This window comes from Anomaloglossus baeobatrachus, chromosome 7, assembly GCF_048569485.1.
Source record: "Anomaloglossus baeobatrachus isolate aAnoBae1 chromosome 7, aAnoBae1.hap1, whole genome shotgun sequence".
Classification (NCBI taxonomy): Eukaryota; Metazoa; Chordata; class Amphibia; order Anura; family Aromobatidae; genus Anomaloglossus; species Anomaloglossus baeobatrachus.
Genome location: NC_134359.1, coordinates 27,490,113 through 27,510,997, shown reverse-complemented (window position 1 = coordinate 27,510,997; position 20,885 = coordinate 27,490,113). Strand labels below are relative to the sequence as shown.

Below are 20,885 nucleotides of genomic sequence, written 5' to 3'. Positions count from 1 at the left end.
ATTTTCATACCTTCAATCCTCTTCAGACCCCCTATGTGCACTTTGTAATTAGTTTGATTTTAGTTTCCGACTTTTCTTTTGTGATTCTTATTCCTTTTAGTAATACATACAGTATGTGCGGTGTCCAGGATGATCCCATCTTCACTAGCTCTCATGTATCATCAGCACAACACCCAAGCATGGTAGTGCCGCTCATCACTAGTTACCAGTACCGAGCACCCGAGCATGGTAGTGCCGCTCATCACTAGTTACCAGTACCGAGCACCCGAGCATGGTAGTGCCCGCTCATCACTAGTTACCAGTACTGAGCACCCGAGCATGGTAGTGCCCCGCTCATCACTAGTTACCAGTACCGAGCACCCGAGCATGGTAGTGCCCCGCTCATCACTAGTTACCAGTACCGAGCACCCGAGCATGGTAGTGCTCACTCATCACTAGATACCAGTACTGAGCACCTGAGCATGGTAGTGCCCGCTCATCACTAGTTACCAGTACCGAGCACCCGAGCAAGGTAGTGCCCGCTCATCACTAGTTACCAGTACTGAGCACCCGAGCATGGCAGTGCCCGCTCATCACTAGTTACGAGTACTGAGCACCCGAGCATGGTAGTGCCCGCTCATCACTAGTTACGAGTACAGAGCACCCGAGCATGGTAGTGCCCGCTCATCATTAGTTACGAGTACTGAGCACCCGAGCATGGTAGTGCCCACTCATCACTAGTTACGAGTACTGAGCACCCGAGCATGGTAGTGCCCGCTCATCACAAGTTACGAGTACTGAGCACCCGAGCATGGTAGTGCCCGCTCATCACTAGTTAAAAGTACCAAACACCTGAGCATGGTAGTGCCCACTCATCACTAGTTACGAGTACTGAGCACCCGAGCATGGTAGTGCCCGCTCATTACTAGTTACGAGTACTGAGCCCCCGAGTATGGTAGTGCTCGCTCATCACTAGTTACAAGTACCGAGCACCCGAGTATGGTAGTGCCCGCTCATCACTAGTTATGAGTACTGAGCACCCGAGCGTGGTAGTGCCCACTCATCACTAGTTACGAGTACTGAGCACCCGAGCATGGTAGTGCCCGCTCATCACTAGTTACGAGTACTGAGCACCCAAGCATGGTAGTGCTCACTCATCACTAGTTACGAGTACTGAGCACCCGAGCATGGTAGTGCCCGCTCATCACAAGTTACGAGTACTGAGCACCCGAGCATGGTAGTGCCCACTCATCACTAGTTACCAGTACTGAGCACCTGAGCATGGTAGTGCCCGCTCATCACTAGTTATGAGTACTGAGCACCCGAGCATGGTAGTGCTCACTCATCACTAGTTAAAAGTACCAAACACCTGAGAATGGTAGTGTTCACTCACCACTAGTTACCAGTACTGAGCACCCGAGCATGGCAGTGCCCGCTCATCACTAGTTACGAGTACTGAGCACCCGAGCATGGTAGTGCCCGCTCATCACTAGTTACGAGTACTGAGCACCCGAGCATGGTAGTGCCCGCTCATCATTAGTTACGAGTACTGAGCACCCGAGCATGGTAGTGCCCACTCATCACTAGTTACGAGTACTGAGCACCCGAGCATGGTAGTGCCCGCTCATCACAAGTTACGAGTACTGAGCACCCGAGCATGGTAGTGCCCGCTCATCACTAGTTAAAAGTACCAAACACCTGAGCATGGTAGTGCCCACTCATCACTAGTTACGAGTACTGAGCACCCGAGCATGGTAGTGCCCGCTCATTACTAGTTACGAGTACTGAGCCCCCGAGTATGGTAGTGCTCGTTTATCACTAGTTACAAGTACCGAGCACCCGAGTATGGTAGTGCCCGCTCATCACTAGTTATGAGTACTGAGCACCCGAGCGTGGTAGTGCCCACTCATCACTAGTTACGAGTACTGAGCACCCGAGCATGGTAGTGCCCGCTCATCACTAGTTACGAGTACTGAGCACCCAAGCATGGTAGTGCTCACTCATCACTAGTTACGAGTACTGAGCACCCGAGCATGGTAGTGCTCGCTCATCACTAGTTACCAGTACCGAGCACCCGAGCATGGTAGTGCCCACTCATCACAAGTTACGAGTACTGAGCACCCGAGCATGGTAGTGCCCGCTCATCCCTAGTTAAAAGTACCAAGCACCTGAGAATGGTAGTGCTCGCTCATCACTAGTTAAAAGTACCAAACACCTGAGCATGGTAGTGCTCACTCATCACTAGTTACCAGTACTGAGCACCCAGGCATGGTAGTGCCCACTCATCACTAGTTACGAGTACTGAGCACCCGAGCATGGTAGTGCCCGCTCATCCCTAGTTGAAAGTACCAAGCACCTGAGAATGATAGTGCTCACTCATCACTAGTTACCAGTACTGAGCACCCGAGCATGGTAGTGCCCGCTCATCACAAGTTATGAGTACTGAGCACCCGAGCATGGTAGTGCCCGCTCATCCCTATTTAAAAGTACCAAGCACCTGAGAATGGTAGTGCTCGCTCATCACTAGTTAAAAGTACCAAACACCTGAGCATGGTAGTGCTCGCTCATCACTAGTTACCAGTACTGAGCACCCGAGCATGGTAGTGCCCACTCATCACTAGTTACGAGTACTGAGCACCCGAGCATGGTAGTGCTCACTCATTACTAGTTACGAGTACTGAGCACCCAAGCATGGTAGTGCTCGCTCATCACTAGTTATGAGTACTGACCACCCGAGCATGGTAGTGCCCACTCATCACTAGTTACGAGTACTGAGCACCCGATCATGGTAGTGCTCGCTCATCACTAGTTATGAGTACTGACCACCCGAGCATGGTAGTGCTCACTCATCACTAGTTATGAGTACTGACCACCCGAGCATGGTAGTGCCCGCTCATCACTAGTTACGAGTACCGAGCACCCTAGCATGGTTTAAAAGTTGACAGTCTTTAGTAATAGAAGGACGTACAATTGTGATTACTTTAAAAGAGTTTTCAGAAGTCATGACATATGTCAGCACCAGAGTCCTGATCTCAACCCAATAGAAAACCTCTGGAAAATCCTTGGTGACCAAGTTATGACCAAGAAACTTACAACAGTCAAAGAACTGTGGAGGAGACTGGAAGAAGAGTGGACCAAAATCCGACCAGAGCAGTGTGAGAGACTAGTGATGTCGTCTGGCTACAGATGTGCTGAAGTCATTCATAGCGACGGCCGGTGCACGTCCTACTGATTGTGACTGTTGTTACCTGCAGAACGTTTTCTGATCATCTCTCTCTGTGCTACTGTCATTGCTGTTCGTTAATTATCAACATCACATTTTGGACAAAATAAAGGGTTTACGTTATTAAACTTTGGATCTTTTGTAAAACCCTGTTCTAGTGGCATGGTGCACCCCTTACCCTGTCCTAGTGGCATGGTGCACCCCTTACCCTGTTCTAGTGGCATGGTGCACCCCTTACTCTTTTCTAGTGGCATGGTGCACCCCTTACCCTGTTCTAGTGACATGGTCCACCCCTTACCCTGTTCTAGTGGCATGGTGCACCCCTTACCCTGTTCTAGTGGCATGGTGCACCCCTTACCCTGTTCTAGTGGCATGATGCACCCCTTACTCTGTTCTAGTGGTATGGTGCACCCCTTACCCTGCTCTAGTGGCATGGTGCACCCCTTACCCTAGTCTAGTGGCATGGTGCACCCCTTACCCTGCTCCAGTGGCATGGTGCACCCCTTACCCTGTTCTAGTGGCATGGTGCACCCCTTACCCTATTCTAGTGGCATGGTGCACCCCTTACCCTGCTCTAGTGGCATGGTGCACCCCTTACTCTAGTCTAGTGGCATGGTGCACCCCTTACTCTGTTCTAGTGGTATGGTTCACCCCTTACCCTGCTCTAGTGGCATGGTGCACCCCTTACCCTAGTCTAGTGGCATGGTGCACCCCTTACCCTGTTCTAGTGGCATGATGCACCCCTTACCCTGTTCTAGTGGCATGGTGCTCCCCTTACCCTATTCTAGTGGCATGGTGCACCCCTTACCCTAGTCTAGTGGCATGGTGCACCCCTTACCCTAGTCTAGTGGCATGGTGCACCCCTTACCCTAGTCTAGTGACATGGTGCACCCCTTACCCTAGTCTAGTGACATGGTGCACCCCTTACCCTAGTCTAGTGACATGGTGCACCCCTTACCCTAGTCTAGTGACATGGTGCGCCCCTTACCCTAGTCTAGTGACATGGTGCACCCCTTACCCTAGTCTAGTGACATGGTGCACCCCTTACAAAAAAAACTGCACATGGTGATCAATGTAGATTACATTATTTCTGAAAAAAGCGAGTGATCAGACATTGTTCTCTAATTTTGATCTGTGGTGTATACATTAGTATATGAAGCTTAAATTGAGAATTGACATATACACTTTAACTTACGATATATTGTTCAAAATATTTTTTAATTATTACAAAAATGTAAGTTATGCCCCAAGTCCACAAGTGACTAAGTAACAATGTAACAAAATGACAATTTTCAGGATTAGTCGCTTCTTTGCTTTAAAACTGCAGTGCCATAATGGCGCCTTTTACTGGTTTCCTTGCACTTGATGCATAGCCGCCTCCACTTCCTTCAATGGTTACTTTGTAGACTTCCAGTGAGTCTTTGGGGAATGATCTGCTTTGAGAACGCGATATCTGAGATTTGTGACTATAGTTTCTATATGTTGAAAACACAAGGACACTTTAAATCCTCAAAATAATTTTCTAGCCGGTAGTTTTACGATGGTTTTAGTGGAACATTTGTGATCCTTTCACTCTACATCACTACATCCGTCAACTCAGAATCCCCATTTCCAGCCGCTTTCCTCTCTCACCTCCCATCGCGCATTCAACCACCGGAGTATTTTCGACTGAAGCTGCGAGTTATGATTACTTTATTAAATAATGACCTTGAAATGTATTTTAAAGTATATTTTCTTCCAAGGAATTTATTATATTTTTGTGAAAGTGTGAGGAACAGAAGCCATGAAAAATATCTTCAGCTTCAATTTACTCCTTAAAGAATGTTCCTGTTATTTCGCACCCATTTACAATGATGTCAGGCTTCTTATTTTTATTAGGAGGATCACAGGAATAATTTTCTAGGTTATTTTGGCCTGACCTCACTCAAAAGAATCTGAAAGTTTTCTCAGAACTTGAAATGCCGGGTACAAGCTGGAAAATAGTGAGGACGACATTGTATCTGTATTTGCAAATGGGCTAAAATCATAATTATCCGACTTATTGGCATGAAAATCCCCATAAGGTTAAAGATTAAATTAGGCTTCAATGTTACTTGTATTTTTTACTAGTCTTTGGTAATGCTTTCTAGATCACAAACTCTCTCTCTCTCTCTCTCTCTCTCTCTCTCTCTCTCTATATATATATATATATATATATATATATATATATACAGTTAGGTCCAGAAATATTTGGACAGTGACACAAGTTTTGTTATTTTAGCTGTTTACAAAAACATGTTCAGAAATACAATTATATATATAATATGGGCTGAAAGTGCACACTCCCAGCTGCAATATGAGAGTTTTCACATCCAAATCGGAGAAAGGGTTTAGGAATCATAGCTCTGTAATGCATAGCCTCCTCTTTTTCAAGGGACCAAAAGTAATTGGACAAGGGACTCTAAGGGCTGCAATTAACTCTGAAGGCGTCTCCCTCGTTAACCTGTAATCAATGAAGTAGTTAAAAGGTCTGGGGTTGATTACAGGTGTGTGGTTTTGCATTTGGAAGCTGTTGCTGTGACCAGACAACATGCGGTCTAAGGAACTCTCAATTGAGGTGAAGCAGAACATCCTGAGGCTGAAAAAAAAGAAAAAATCCATCAGAGAGATAGCAGACATGCTTGGAGTAGCAAAATCAACAGTCGGGTACATTCTGAGAAAAAAGGAATTGACTGGTGAGCTTGGGAACTCAAAAAGGCCTGGGCGTCCACGGATGACAACAGTGGTGGATGATCGCCGCATACTTTCTTTGGTGAAGAAGAACCCGTTCACAATATCAACTGAAGTCCAGAACACTCTCAGTGAAGTAGGTGTATCTGTCTCTAAGTCAACAGTAAAGAGAAGACTCCATGAAAGTAAATACAAAGGGTTCACATCTAGATGCACACCATTCATCAATTCCAAAAATAGACAGGCCAGAGTTAAATTTGCTGAAAAACACCTCATGAAGCCAGCTCAGTTCTGGAAAAGTATTCTGTGGACAGATGAGACAAAAATCAACCTGTACCAGAATGATGGGAAGAAAAAAGTTTGGAGAAGAAAGGGAACGGCACATGATCCAAGGCACACCACATCCTCTGTAAAACATGGTGGAGGCAACGTGATGGCATGGGCATGCATGGCTTTCAATGGCACTGGGTCACTTGTGTTTATTGATGACATAACAGCAGACAAGAGTAGCCGGATGAATTCTGAAGTGTACCAGGATATACTTTCAGCCCAGATTCAGCCAAATGCCGCAAAGTTGATCGGACGGCGCTTCATAGTACAGATGGACAATGACCCCAAGCATACAGCCAAAGCTACCCAGGAGTTCATGAGTGCAAAAAAGTGGAACATTCTGCAATGGCCAAGTCAATTACCAGATCTTAACCCAATTGAGCATGCATTTCACTTGCTCAAACCCAGACTTAAGACGGAAAGACCCACAAACAAGCAAGACCTGAAGGCTGCGGCTGTAAAGACCTGGCAAAGCATTAAGAAGGAGGAAACCCAGCGTTTGGTGATGTCCATGGGTTCCAGACTTAAGGCAGTGATTGCCTCCAAAGGATTCGCAACAAAATATTGAAAATAAAAATATTTTGTTTGGGTTTGGTTTATTTGTCCAATTACTTTTGACCTCCTAAAATGTGGAGTGTTTGTAAAGAAATGTGTACAATTCCTACAATTTCTATCAGATATTTTTGTTCAAACCTTCAAATTAAAGGTTACAATCTGCACTTGAATTCTGTTGTAGAGGTTTCATTTCAAATCCAACGTGGAGCCATGCAGAGCCCAACTCGCGAAAATTGTGTCACTGTCCAAATATTTCTGGACCTAACTGTATATATATATATATATACAGTATATATATATATATATATATATATATATATATATATATACAGTGTGTCCATCCATATCCTGTCCACCGCCATTAACTTGAGAACAGCGGCAGCTATAGGCATAGAAGTGGTGTCTAGGTATAGTAAAGTAGCCATGCGCTATGCAATGAAACCCCCCATAGCGCCACCTGGTGGAAAACAACGGAGTTAGCATTTTTATCTCAAAAACGAAACGAGATAGAGAAAAAAGTGAATTAAAAAATTGTAGGGCATCATCAATTCAATACGAATCGACACCTTGCATACAGAAATGCTATGATATGAAACCCATGACCCCCCCAAAACATTGAATGCTGGTCACGCATATGGCGCTCATTTAACTTTGATGCTCAAAGTGGCCCCCGTCAGCTGCAATGCACATCTGGCCTCTGCACAGCATACTGTATCTTGCTGCACGTTGTGCAATATGGTGGGTGACATGTTTGCACAAGCATCTGTGATACATCGTCATAGGTCCTGCAATGTTGGTGGAGGGATCGCATACACCTGCTGCTTGATGTGACCTCACAGAAAGACTTCTAATGGGGTCAGGTCAGGCGAGCGTGGAGGCCACTCCACACAGCCACCATACCCAATGACTTGTAGGAAGGTCTCCATGAGGCGTCGCTTCACGTCCGCAGCCTTGTGAGTTTTACACATTCTAATCATAGCATTTCTGTATGCAAGGTGTCGATTCGTATTGAATTGATGATGCCCTACAACTTTGTATTTCACTTTTTTTCTCTATCTCGTTCCGTTTTCTAGATAAAAATGCTAACTCCGTTGTTTTCCACCAGGTGGCATTATAGGTGCTTTCATTGTGCAACGCATGGATACTTTTCTATACCTAGACACCACTTCTATGCCTATAGCTGCCGCCGTTCTCAAGTTAATGGTGGTGGACAGGATATGGGTGGACACACTGTATACAGGGTGGTCCAAAAGTAGGTGGACAGAAAATAATAACATTTATTTTGATTTATCTATAAAATTATATTTACTAAAACACAAGCATAACATTGATAATTAAATTTTATTCTGAACAATAATACAAAAGCCCTTAAATTTTATCAGCGCATGTACTCACACTGTTTTCCATTACAATTTGTACAGCTTTGAAGTCGGCCTCTTACGCTTCGATAAACATTTTTTGCATAAGTGTCTTTAGGTAGTAATTTCTTGAAATCCATCTCTTATGTAATTTTTCAAATCACTAACACTTTTTGGTTTTCAACTTGAAACTTTGGCCTTGAGTACTCCCCAAAATAAAAAACATCTATTGGGGGTAAAGTCTGGTGAACAAGACTTCACCTCTTCGGCCAACCGCTTTATTAGGAAATGTTTCATCAAGATACTCGCGTGCTACTCTTGAATAACGTGGAGCGGCCCCATCTTGTTGGAAATAAAGTTAATTTGAATAAAGGCCGCTTTTCACGCTGCGATCTCGCTAGCGAGATTGCTAGTGTGCGTACCCGCCCCCATCGTTTGTGCGTCACGGGCAAATCGCTGCCCGTGGCGCACAATATCGCACGGACTCGTCACACTACTTACCTGCTTAGCGACATCACTGTGACCGGCGAACCGCCTCCTTTCTAAGGGTTGTGGTTCGCTCGGCGTCACAGCGACGTCACTAAGTGGCCGCCCAATCAAAGCGGAGGCGCGGAGATGAGCGGGACGTAACATCCCGTCCACCTCCTTCCTTCTTCATTGCAGGCAGGACGCAGGTAAAGTGAGGTTCCTCGTTCCTGTGGTGTCACACATAGCGATGTGTGCTGCCGCAGGAACGACGAACAACATCGTACCTGCAGCAGCAACGATAATTGGGAATAGGGGGGCATGTCACCGATTAGCGTTTTGCACGTTTTTGAGACGATTCAAAATCGCTTATAGGTGTCAAACGCAACGACATCGCTAACACGGCCGGATGTGCGTCACAAATTCCGTGACCCCAACGAGATCGCTTTATCGCTGTCGTAGCGTGTAAAGCGGCCTTTAGGCTGTTGCTGTAAGTGGGGAACAACTTGATTCATTAGATTTTGGACATACTTATCTCCTGTGACTGTTCCATCAAAAAATATTGGTCCTAAAACACCAAATCTTAAAATACCACCTCAAACAGTGACACCAGGCTCATTTAGTTGTTGCTCTAATGTTAAATGCATGCTTTCATTATACCAGTAAATACAATTATGTCTGTTAATATGGCCGGATAATTTTAAAGAAGCGTCATCAGTCCACATAATGTTATCTAAAATTAATGGATTTTCTTCAATTCTGTTAAGCATAATCTCACTAAATTGCAGCCGCCTGTCTGGATCATCCTCCAATAAACCATGAGTTAGACGTGGACGATAGATAAGCTTTCCACCAATAGATTGCAGGATTCGCATGATTGAAGCTCATGAAATTCCCAATTCTAAAGAGGCTCTTCTGGGGACTCTTTTGGAGTCTGACCAAATGTTTCAGCAACAAGTTGTTTATTACTTTCTGTGCAGGCTGTTTTGGGTCGACCAGTTTTTGGAGCATTAAGGATTGAGCCAGTGGTATAGAATTTGTCACGAATGCGGTAAATGGTTTGTCTCTTCGGGGCTGGAGTACCAAATGTTTCAACCCAATTTGCTCTAAAGGCTGCTTTACACCAGAAGATCTATCGTGCGATAGATCGTCGCGGTCACGGTTTTTGTGATGCACATCCGGCCTCGCTTGCGATGCCGGCCTGTGTGACACCTCCTAGCAACGCAGTATCACTCACAAATCGTGAGTCGTGTACTGCTCGCTAGGTTCCATAATATCATTTAATTTAATTGTTCATCGTTCCCGGGGTAGCACACGCTGCTCCGTGTGACACCCCGGGAACGATGAACATCGCTTACCTGCGACCCGCGGCTCTCTCCGGCTATGTGGAAGGAAGGAGGTGGGCGGGATGTTTACGTCCCGCTCATCTCCACCCCTCCGCTTCTATTGGCCGGCGGCCGTGTGACGTCGCTGTGACGCCGTACATCCCTCCCACTCCAGGAAGTGGACGTTCGCCGCCCACAGCGAGGTCAGACGGGAGGTAAGTACGTGTGACGGGAGGTTACTGACTTTGTGCGCCACAGGCAGTGATTTGCCCGTGACGCAAAAAGGACGGGGGCAGGTACGATCGATTGTTAAATTGCACAATCGGTCGTACCGTGTAAAGCAGCCTTAACGGTTTCTGCATTTTGAGATTTCCAATGCCTTTCTAAAATCCATTTTCTTTGATCTGTATTTAAATTATTTGCCATTATGGGTTATCTGAATTATCTGAAAAGAAAACAGATTTAAGGGAGATTTATCTGTGAAAACTGGATCTGTGAAACTGACTCAGTTGCCCTTAGCAACCAATCAGATTTCACCTTTCATTTTCCAAAGAGTCTGAAGCATGAAAAGTGGAATCTGATTGGTTGCTAAGGGCAACTGAGTCAGTTTCACTTTACACCATGTTTGATAAACCTCCCCCTTCATAACCCTATTACACATACTGTTCACCTACTTTTGGACCACCCTGGATATATACACACGGTGGTCCAAAAGTAGGTGGACAGTATGTGTAATGGGGTTATCAAACATAGTGTAAAATGAAACTGACCCAGTTGCCCTTAGCAACCAATCAGATTCCACCTTTCATTTACCAAAGAGTCTGTGAAGAATGAAAAGTGGAATCTGATTGGTTGCTAAGGGCAAGGCACTGTATATATATATATATATATATATATATATATATATATATATATATATATATATATATATATATATATATATATATATATACTGTATATACATATATATATATATATATATATATATATATATATATCTTGCAGTTATCATGTCAGCCATTAAGCACTAAGCATTATTTAACTTTCTATTTAACTGAATCAGACCCTATTTGTTTTTTATAAAAGCATTATCTGAGCTCGCTCTATACTGGGCAATGATTACCATGATGTTAGGAGAAGAAATGGGCTATAGTATAATGGTGGATCCTGCGTTATCTACTGTATGAGAGGTGTTATTAGTCATTGTACAGGAGGAGGAGGGGAGCTATGACATCCCTTAAGGTACTGTCACACATAACGAGATCGCTACTGAGATCGCAGCTGAGTCACGGTTTCTGTGACGCAGTAGCGATCCCGTTAGCGATCTCGTTATGTGTGACACCTACCAGCGATCAGGCCCCTGCTGTGAGATCGCTAGTCATTGCAGAATGGTCCAGGCCATTTTCTTCAAAGGTGACGTCCTGCTGGGCAGGACGCATCGCTGTGTTTGACACTGCTGAGATCGTTATACAGGTCGCTACTGCGACCTGTATTGTTCCTGCATCGCTGGTAAGATCTGACTGTGTGACATCTCACCTGCGACCTCCCAGCGACTTACCTGCGATCCCTATCAGGTTGCATCGTTTTCGGGATCGCTGGTAAGTCGTTGTGTGTGACTGGGCCTTTATTGTGAAAGGTGGATCCTATGTTATCAGTTGTATATAGAGGTGTTATCAGTCATTGTACAGGAGGAGGAGGAGGTGAGCTGTGACATCACATATTATGAATAGTCGATCCTGTGTTATCAACTGTATATAGAGATATTATCAATCATTGTACACTGGGAGGAGGAGATGAGCTGTGGCATCACTTATTGTGAATTTTGGTTCCTGTGTTATCTACTGTATATAGCGGTGTTATCAGTCATTGTTTAGGAGGAGGAGGTGATCTGTGACATCACCTATTGTGAATGATGAATCCTGTGTTATTTACTGTATATAGAAATGTTGACAGTAATTGTACAGGAGGAATTGAGCTGTGACATCATCTATTGCGAATGGTGGATCCTTTTTATCAGCTGTATATGCAGATGTTTTCAGCAATTGTGCAGGAAGAGGAGGAGGTGAGCTGTGACATCTTCTATCCAAAATGACATTTCTTGTATTATCTACTGTATATAGAAGTGTTATCAGTCATTGTGCAGGAGGAGGAGGAGGAAGTGAGCTCTGACATCACCTATTGTGAATGGTGGATCCTGTGTTATCTATTGTATTTAGAAGTGTAATCAGGCATGGCACAGATCCCTTTATCTATGCTAGTGTATACAGGGACAGTTCAGCAGGGATTAGAAATATGCACCCAGAACTGCCCATGGTCCTGGCTGCATAGGGCACCTGACACTTTAAACTCAATTTTTCTTGAATAACTTTGCTCAACTCAAGTTATTTATCCTTGTTTGTTTGTTTTTATCAATGGTTTGTAATGGGCCATTCTTATATGAAATAATAAAATATTTTTTGCTATGATCCCTACATCCAGTAAAGTTTTCCCCCTTTCCATTCGCATGTTGTATCATCTTATCATTTTTGTTATTTTTCTTTCTTTTAATTTGTGCTGATTTTCCCTTTCAGAGCCGCAGTTATGTGATCCTGGGGAGTTCCTATGTCACGACAATGTCACGTGTGTGTCACAGAGCTGGCTATGCGATGGAGAACAGGACTGTCCCGATAAGTCAGACGAAACGCTAGGTCTTTGTAAGTAATGGATTTTATTTCAGGTTACGCCGTGTGTTTTGCTCCTGTATTAAGTGTTTGACCTTCAGACATCTTGAGACATAATAGTAGTTTTCTTTTGCACTTTGCGGTGCTTTCATCGGCTGGTACCTTCTGGGTAAACAAAACAAAAAGATAACAAGAAAAGCTTGGTAAACAGTAAAAGTATAGGAAGAAAAAAAAATCTAAGTGCAGAGTAACAAAACAAAACTTGTGATTCCTGGCTTTACAGTGCGAACACAATGGCACCTTGTCTAGTATTTTCTACATTTGTGATAGTTCCGAAACCTCCTTAGTAAATTTTAAAGGGTTTTTCCCAGAAATAATTTAATTTTAATCAATAGATCTTGGAATAATAATAAATTCCACAACTGGATGTGGTTAAAAACATGGGGCGACACCCACATAATTGAAATCAATAACTTCTGTTGAGGCCTACAAGACTGCATTAGGGATACCAGCCCATTGTGACCATGTGAGGCTTAAAGGGGATTTCCCATAAACAGAGTTAACTGTAAAGTACATTTTGTTCATTAGATCTTGGAAAAATAATAAGTTCCATGATTGCATGTGATTAAAAAAAATGTTCCTGTGCTGAGATAATCTTATATATGTGTCTCTGCTGTGTACTGTGTAATGGCTGTGTCTGACTGTACAGGGACATGGCCTGATCATACTAAAATTCCTGGGTCGGGGAGGATACAAAAATGTATACTGTTGTGAATACATTTTCCAGTTCGATGCTCCCTCTTGTGGTCAGTGCTGGCAGTGCAGTTGATGTGTGGAATGGAAGCGACACACCTGCAGAGGACTGGCAATCAGGGTCAGATTGGGCTATTTAACTTAGTAACTTTCTCTTGTTACTTGCCGGTGGTCAATGTCTCCTGTGTATTAAGGACATTCTGCAACCAGCTCTGCTCACTTCCAGAACTTCCCTTAGATAAGTGGTCTTGTACCTCTGTTATTTGTTTACCATTTTTGTTGTTGTTCTGCTTTGATACTAATGCATGATTCCTAATTTATCTGTGTGGAATTTGTGGTGGAATGGGATCATGCCCTGCTGGGAGTGTCTGTATACTTAGCTCCATTATTCAGTCCCTCATCTGTATTAGTGTTTTTTAGATCCCAGTAACATCTGAGTGCTGGTACAGTGGGGGAGAGGTTAAGTCACATCAGGATTTTTCCTTATCAGTAATGCTGGTATTTATTAGGGTTTTTACGGCTGCAGACAGTTGCTCTTTCCTATCCTTTTCCATAATGATAGTTTGGGCCTCACCTTTGCTGAAATCTGTCCTTTCTGGCTGTATATTGTGTTTATCTATATCACTGTAGCCTTTACATGTGGGGGGGTATCTATATATATTTGGGGACTACTCTGAGGCAGATTAGCTTTCTTATATTTCTATCTGTGAGATTATTTAGTTCTCCGGCTTTGTCGAGGCGTCTAGGCACAACCACGGCTACTGTTAGTTGTGTGTCAGGATTAGGTCTGTAGTCTGTTAAGTTTCCAGCCACTCTGTTACCTTTTGGGATTCCGCATTATTTGATCCTCCCTGGTCCCTGAATCATAACAGTATACATATACAGTAGAACAAAAATAAGAATTGTACACCAGTCATTACAGCACAGGATCGCATATGCAGCTTTTGGGGAGGTAAAACATGTTTAAAAATATGCAGTTAAATGTTTTACCTCACGGAAAGAAAAAATTGTGATTCCATGCTGTAATGTCTGTATACTGTTTTTTTGTGTCATCCCCAACCTAGGAAATGGAATATGATCAGACCATGTCTCTGTATTACCAGACACAGCCATTACACAGCACATAGCAAGGACACACATAAAATTATCTCAGCACAGGAACTTTTTTTAACACAGCCATTTCATGATTCATGCATGGCTTTGCTGTTCCTGAGCCGATGCATGTATCCTGACCCCGAGGTTTAGGTCCTTGGGGAGGGGCCTTTTCATTCTGGCCTCAGTCTGGGACTTGCGCCGTCATATCTTGGTGCTGCTGTCCTCTAGGACATCACCAATAATATTTCCGGCTCTGCTGCGTGAACTGTTCCTGTGAGAAGTTCTCTGTTTCTTGTCTCGGTACTGTTTGTCCTGACCTCCGTCCCGCTTTCCCGACCTGACCTGACCTCCTATTTCCCTATTCGTCCTTACCTCCGTCCCTCCTGCCCATCATGACCTCCGTCCCTCTTGCTTGACCTGTCCTCTGCACCTCAATGTCTTCTGGACTCCGGTCCTGTGCCCTGTCCTCCACTCCCTCCCCTGTGCTTACTTGCGCTCCCGGTATCTGACCTCGGCTCTGTTCTTTGACTCTGGATAGTTTTCTCCTCGGTACAGACGTGACATCCCGGCATAGACCCTGACTGATTGACTATCCCTGCTCTTGTGTTAGTGACCTCTAGTGGGCTTCTGTCTAACTGCACTCAGGAATTCTTTTCCTACCTGAGTCCCTGCGCCCCCTAGTGGTAGCCTGACAATCCAATTGTACAACTTGCTATTATTCCAAGATCTATTGATTAAAGTATACTTTGTTTGTGGACCAATCACTTTAAGGGCCTTATTCATCTTTTTTTTTTTACTTTTTAGAGTAAAAATTTGCCTGCTTGGCAGGTTGCTGCAAACATTGCTCCAAATTTCCGGTTTACATAAAACTACTCCAGGGGAGTACAAGAATACATTTGCCACAAATTTTGCAACTTTTTGAAAAGTTGCAAATGATGAATCAGTAGAAAACATCTGGAAAACAGGCAAATACATACTGTGTAAAATAAACTTAGAAGTATAATTAATTTATCATAATATTTATTTATTTAATTTATTAATAATTTATAATAAAGTTGCGACTGGAAAGGTGAATTTAGTGCAAACAAAAAAAGAGTCCAAAAGAGCAAAAGCAGAATACAAAATGGGGCAAATGCAATAATGAATCTTGCCCCATAGTTTAAATTTATGGACCTCATGTAAACTTGTCCCCATCCTGGTCCCTGCCTATAATAATGGCCCAAATTATGGACACATTCTTAAAATAATGGCTCACATCCTTGTGTCCTCCTCGAACACCTATAAACAGAAAAATAAGAGATTCTTATTACCAGTCTTCACTCCTGTGTTGACCTGCACCATCTTCTGTCTTCATAGCCAGCGCAAGGGGTGGGCGGTGCATTGAAATTATGTTATGGGATGCTTGCAATGGGAGTAATGTCGGCTGCCAGGCTCTGATAGGCTCGCGGTCACTATAGCTAAAAGATATTGCAGTGCAGAAAGTTGGTGGCTTTCTGTGCCACAATAGACTTCACCTAAATGTGTGTCCTCAGCTAGAAAAGGCTCTGTTATTGGTGGGCTCCTTTCCGGCACAGGCCTACTCGCCATCGCAGAGATTGCCCACCTGTCTCATTGGATTCTGCTAGAGCTATGTAAATAAAAATGTATTCATCCTTATGATGGTTGCAAAAATTTAAATGGTGACAGATTCTATAGCCACTTTGGAGCAAATACTGAACATCATCTTTTGACGATTGCTAAAAGATTGAGTGTTAGATTATTACCATTATGTAAAAAAATAAAAAAATTGCTTACAACCTATTGATGATTGCAGAAAGTTGTATTGGATTCCATAAGTCATAAGAATAAAAAAAAATGCTTATATCTTTGTAGGAGTTGCAAAAACTTGAAAGGTTTTAGATTGTATTGCCACTACAGTGTGAAAATTACACGTAATCTTATGACAGTTGCAAAAAAATATGCCTGCAATCTATGATGACTGCAGACAAATTAAGTGCTATTGTAGTCTTCAAATACTATGGAAAAAATAATTGCGTGCAAACTCTTAACAGTTACAAAAATGTGAGTAGGGTAAGATTCTTCTGGCACTGTGGAGCAAGAAAGGCATGCAACCTTATGGTGATTATAAAAAAGGCATGCAACCTTATGGTGATTATAAAAAAAGGCATGCAACCTTATGGTGATTATAAAAAAGGCATGCAACCTTATGATGATTATAAAAGAAAAGGCATGCAACCTTATGGTGATTATAAAAAAAGGCATGCAACCTTTTGGTGATTATTAAAGAAAAGTGCATGCAACCTTATGGTGATTATTAAAGAAAAGTGCATGCAACCTTATGGTGATTATAAAAAAAGGCATGCAACCTTATGGTGATTATTAAAGAAAAGTGCATGCAACCTTATGGTGATTATTAAAGAAAAGTGCATGTAACCTTATGGTGTTTATAAAAGAAAAGGCATTGAACCTTATGGTGATTATAAAAGAAAAGGCATGCAATTATTATTAAATGAATAAAATTATTATTATTATTATTATTATTATTATTATTATTATTATGTTATGGTGAATATAAAAGAAAATGCATGCAACCTTATAGGGATTATAAAAGAAAAAGACATTATTATAATTATTATTATAGCGCCATCAATTCCATGGCGCTTTACATGTGAAAGGGGTATACAAAATAGGGACAAGTACAATAATCATAAACAATACAAGGCATAGACAGGTACAGGAGGATAGATGTCCCTGCCAGCGAGGGCTCACAATCTACAAGGGATAGGTAGACATCCAACCTTGTCGTGATTATAAGAGAAAAAGGTATGCAAAGCTATGGTGATTATAAAACAAAAAGGCATGCAACCTTATGGTAATTATAAAAGAAAAAGATGTGTAACCTTGTACTGATTATAAAAGAAAAGTGCATGCAACCTTATGGTGATTATAAAAGAAAAGTGCATGCAACCTTATGGTGATTATAAAAGAAAAAGACATTATTATTATTATTATTATTTATTATTATAGCGCCATCAATTCCATAGCGCTTTACATGTGAAGGGGTGTACAAAATAGGGACAAGTACAATAATCATAAACAATACAAGATACAGACAGGTACAGGAGGATAGATGTCCCTGCCCACGAAGGCTCACAGTCTACAAGGGAGAGGTAGACATCCAACCTTGTCGTGATTATAAAAGAAAAAGGCATGCAAAGTTATGGTGGTTATAAAACAAAAAGGCATGCAACCTTATGGTGATTATAAAAGAAAAGTGCGTTCGACCTTATGGTGATTATAAGAAAAAAAGGTATGGAACCTTTCTGGTGATTATTAAAGAAAAAGATGTGTAACCTTACAGTGATTATAAAAGAAAAGTGCATGCAACCTTAAAATGATTATAAAAGAAAAGTGCATGCAACCTTATGGTGATTATAAAAGAAAAGTGCATGCAACCTTATGGTGATTATAAAAGAAAAGTGCATGCAACCTTATGGTGATTATAAAAGAAAAGTGCATACATTATTATAGGGATTACAAAAAAAGGTATGCAACCTTATGGTGATTATAAATGAAAAGGCATGCAACCCTATAGTGATTATTAAAGAAAAAGGCATGCAGCCTTATGGTAATTATAAAAAAAAGTGCATGCAACCTTATGGTTATTATAAAAAAAAGGCAAGCAACCTTAAGGTGATTAATAAAAAAAAAGTACATGGAACCTTATGATGATTATAAAAGAAAAAAGTGTGCAACCTTATGGTGATTAAAAATAAAAAGTGCATGCAACCTTATGGTGATTGTAAAAGAGAGTGCATGGAACCTTACGGTGATTGTAAAATAAAAAAGCATGCAACTTTATGGTGATTATAAGAGAAAAAGATGTGTAACCTTGTAGTGATTATAAAAGAAAATGGCATGCAACCATATGGTGATTACAAAAGAGAAATACATGCAACCTTGTTGAATTCTACCAAACTTGTATATAACCTTTTGACGGCTGCAATAAATTGGGAAGTGATAGATTCTACCACTACTCTAAATATATTTCATGATAATATTGTGATGAATTATTATCTATGGCTTCTCCATTGATATACCAACCCCAGTATGCTACGCCATGCACGTATCCCAGTGTACTTAAGACACAGCTCCAGACACATGATGATTTTAGCTTTGCTCCATCTGCATTTTCCATCAGACTGACAGAAGCTTTGGAAACCCCGCTGTTTTCGACTGTGAAAGTTTTTCTTTCTATAAGTGAGCTTGACAGTTTTCCTTAAAAAGAAAAAAAGAAAGAATAAAAATAGAATAAAATCTACAATATTACTCATCCCCTTGTATTGTAAATATGGATCTCTCCGGAGCACCATGCCAAACGGTACATAAATGCTCGCTGTTATCTGTAAGGAAATATATAAAAGCAATAGATCATAACTATGGCTCAGGCACAAGTGGAAGGAAAACAGATATGCTTAAGGAAAGTAGTTGGAAAATACAGGTTTGCTTAACATTGCTTAACAATACCCATTTAAGTGGCATGAGCCGTCGGAGAACGCAGCAGTATCTGAATAGATTACGGAGCACAAATGACTAGAGAGAAGATGTTATTAAATTTTAATGTCCCTAGTTTGTGTCTGAGGAAAATGAGAATGTTTCCCGTTGAATGTCACTATGTTAATCATCGCGTATAAAAGACTGAGACTGACAAGAACAAAGCACGGGGAAGATTTATAAAGTATTGAGAAGAGGCATTGTAAGTGTGTTTTTTTTATTTGCCGAAAAAACTTGCAAAAAAAGTTAAAGTCGATTGGTTTGATTTAATAAGAGATAATAAACTTCTCTCCACTTTCTGTTATTCTGTTGCTTCTTCTATTTATAGGAAAGATGTGATCTACTGTATATTTCAGTTAAAAAAGCAAAGAATAGCTAAAAGAATCATGGGTAGAGATGAGCGAATCCAAGGTTTAGTGTTTGGAATTCATACCAAACAAAGACTTTGCAAAAAAAATACGGAGTTTGGTTTCGGAGTTCGGGTGCTTTACGTATGCAAACCAATTGTACGATCATACGCTTAGTGATCAGCCCAGTGCGAGCCACTTGCAGTGTTTTATAGGGTATGCTCGGTGCTCAGCCCAGTGCGAGCCGCTTGCAGTGTTTAATTGGGTACATTAGATGCTCAGCCCAGTACAAATCGCTTGCAGTGTTTGATTGGATACGTTCGGTGCGCAGCCCAGTGCGAGCCACTTGCAGTGTTTGATTGGGTACGTTTGGTGCTCAGCCCAGTGCGAGCCACTTGCAGTGTTTGATTGGGTACGTTTGGTGCTCAGCCCAGTGAGAGCCACTTGCAGTGTTTGATTGGGTACGTTCGATGCTCAGCCCAGTACAAATCGCTTGCAGTGTTTGATTGGATACGTTCAGTACGCAGCCCAGTGCGAGCCGTTTGCAGTGTTTGATTGGGTACGTTCGGTGCTCTGCCCAGTGCGAGCCACTTGCAGTGCTTGATTGGGTACGTTCAGTGCTCAGCCCAGTGCGAGCCGCTTGCAGTGTTTGATTGGGTACATTCGGTGCTCAGCCCAGTGCGAGCCACTTGCAGTGTTTGATTGGGTACGTTCAGTGCTCAGCCCAGTGCGAGCCACTTGCAGTGTTTGATTGGGTACGTTCAGTGCTCAGCCCAGTGCGAGCCGCTTGCAGTGTTTGATTGGGTACGTTCGGTGCTCAGCCCAGTGCGAGCCACTTGCAGTGTTTGATTGGGTACGTTCGGTGCTCAGCCCAGTGCGAGCCACTTGCAGTGCTTGATTGGGTACGTTTGGTGCTCAGCCCTGTGCGAGCCACTTGCAGTGTTTGATTGGGTACGTTCGGTGCGCAGCCCAGTGCGAGCCACTTGCAGTGTTTGATTGGGTACGTTTGGTGCTCAGCCCAGTGCGAGCCACTTGCAGTGTTTGATTGGGTACGTTCGATGCTCAGCCCAGTACAAATCGCTTGCAGTGTTTGATTGGATACGTTCAGTGCTCAGCCCAGTGCGAGCCACTTGCAGTGTTTGATTGGGTACGTTCAGTGCTCAGCCCAGTGCGAGCCACTTGCAGTGTTTGATTGGGTACATTCAGTGCTCAGCCCAGTGCGAGCCACTTGCAGTGTTTGATTGGATACATTCAGTGCGCAGCCCAGTGCGAGCCACTTGCAGTGTTTGATTGGATACGTTTGGTGCTCAGCCCAGTGCGAGCCACTTGCAGTGTTTGATTGGGTACGTTCGGTGCTCAGCCCAGTGCGAGCCACTTGCAGTGTTTGGTTGGATACGTTCGTTGCGCAGCCCAGTGCGAGCCACTTGCAGTGTTTGATTGGGTACGTTTGGTGCTCAGCCCAGTGCGAGCCGCTTGCAGTGTTTGATTGGGTACGTTCGATGCTCAGCCCAGTACAAATCGCTTGCAGTGTT

The 20,885-nt window shown here is 42.8% G+C and overlaps 1 protein-coding gene across 5 annotated transcripts in view; it reads left to right on the top strand.

Annotated features, from left to right (window-relative positions):
- LRP1B (LDL receptor related protein 1B) overlaps positions 1-20,885 on the top strand; it is a 2,012,817-nt gene that overhangs the window by 413,879 nt on the left and 1,578,053 nt on the right. For all 5 annotated transcript variants that reach the window (XM_075317168.1, XM_075317164.1, XM_075317167.1 and 2 more), the window contains exon 2: positions 12,515-12,637. In XM_075317168.1, the coding sequence (XP_075173283.1) occupies positions 12,515-12,637 (123 nt within the window). The remainder of the gene's footprint in view (positions 1-12,514; positions 12,638-20,885) is intronic.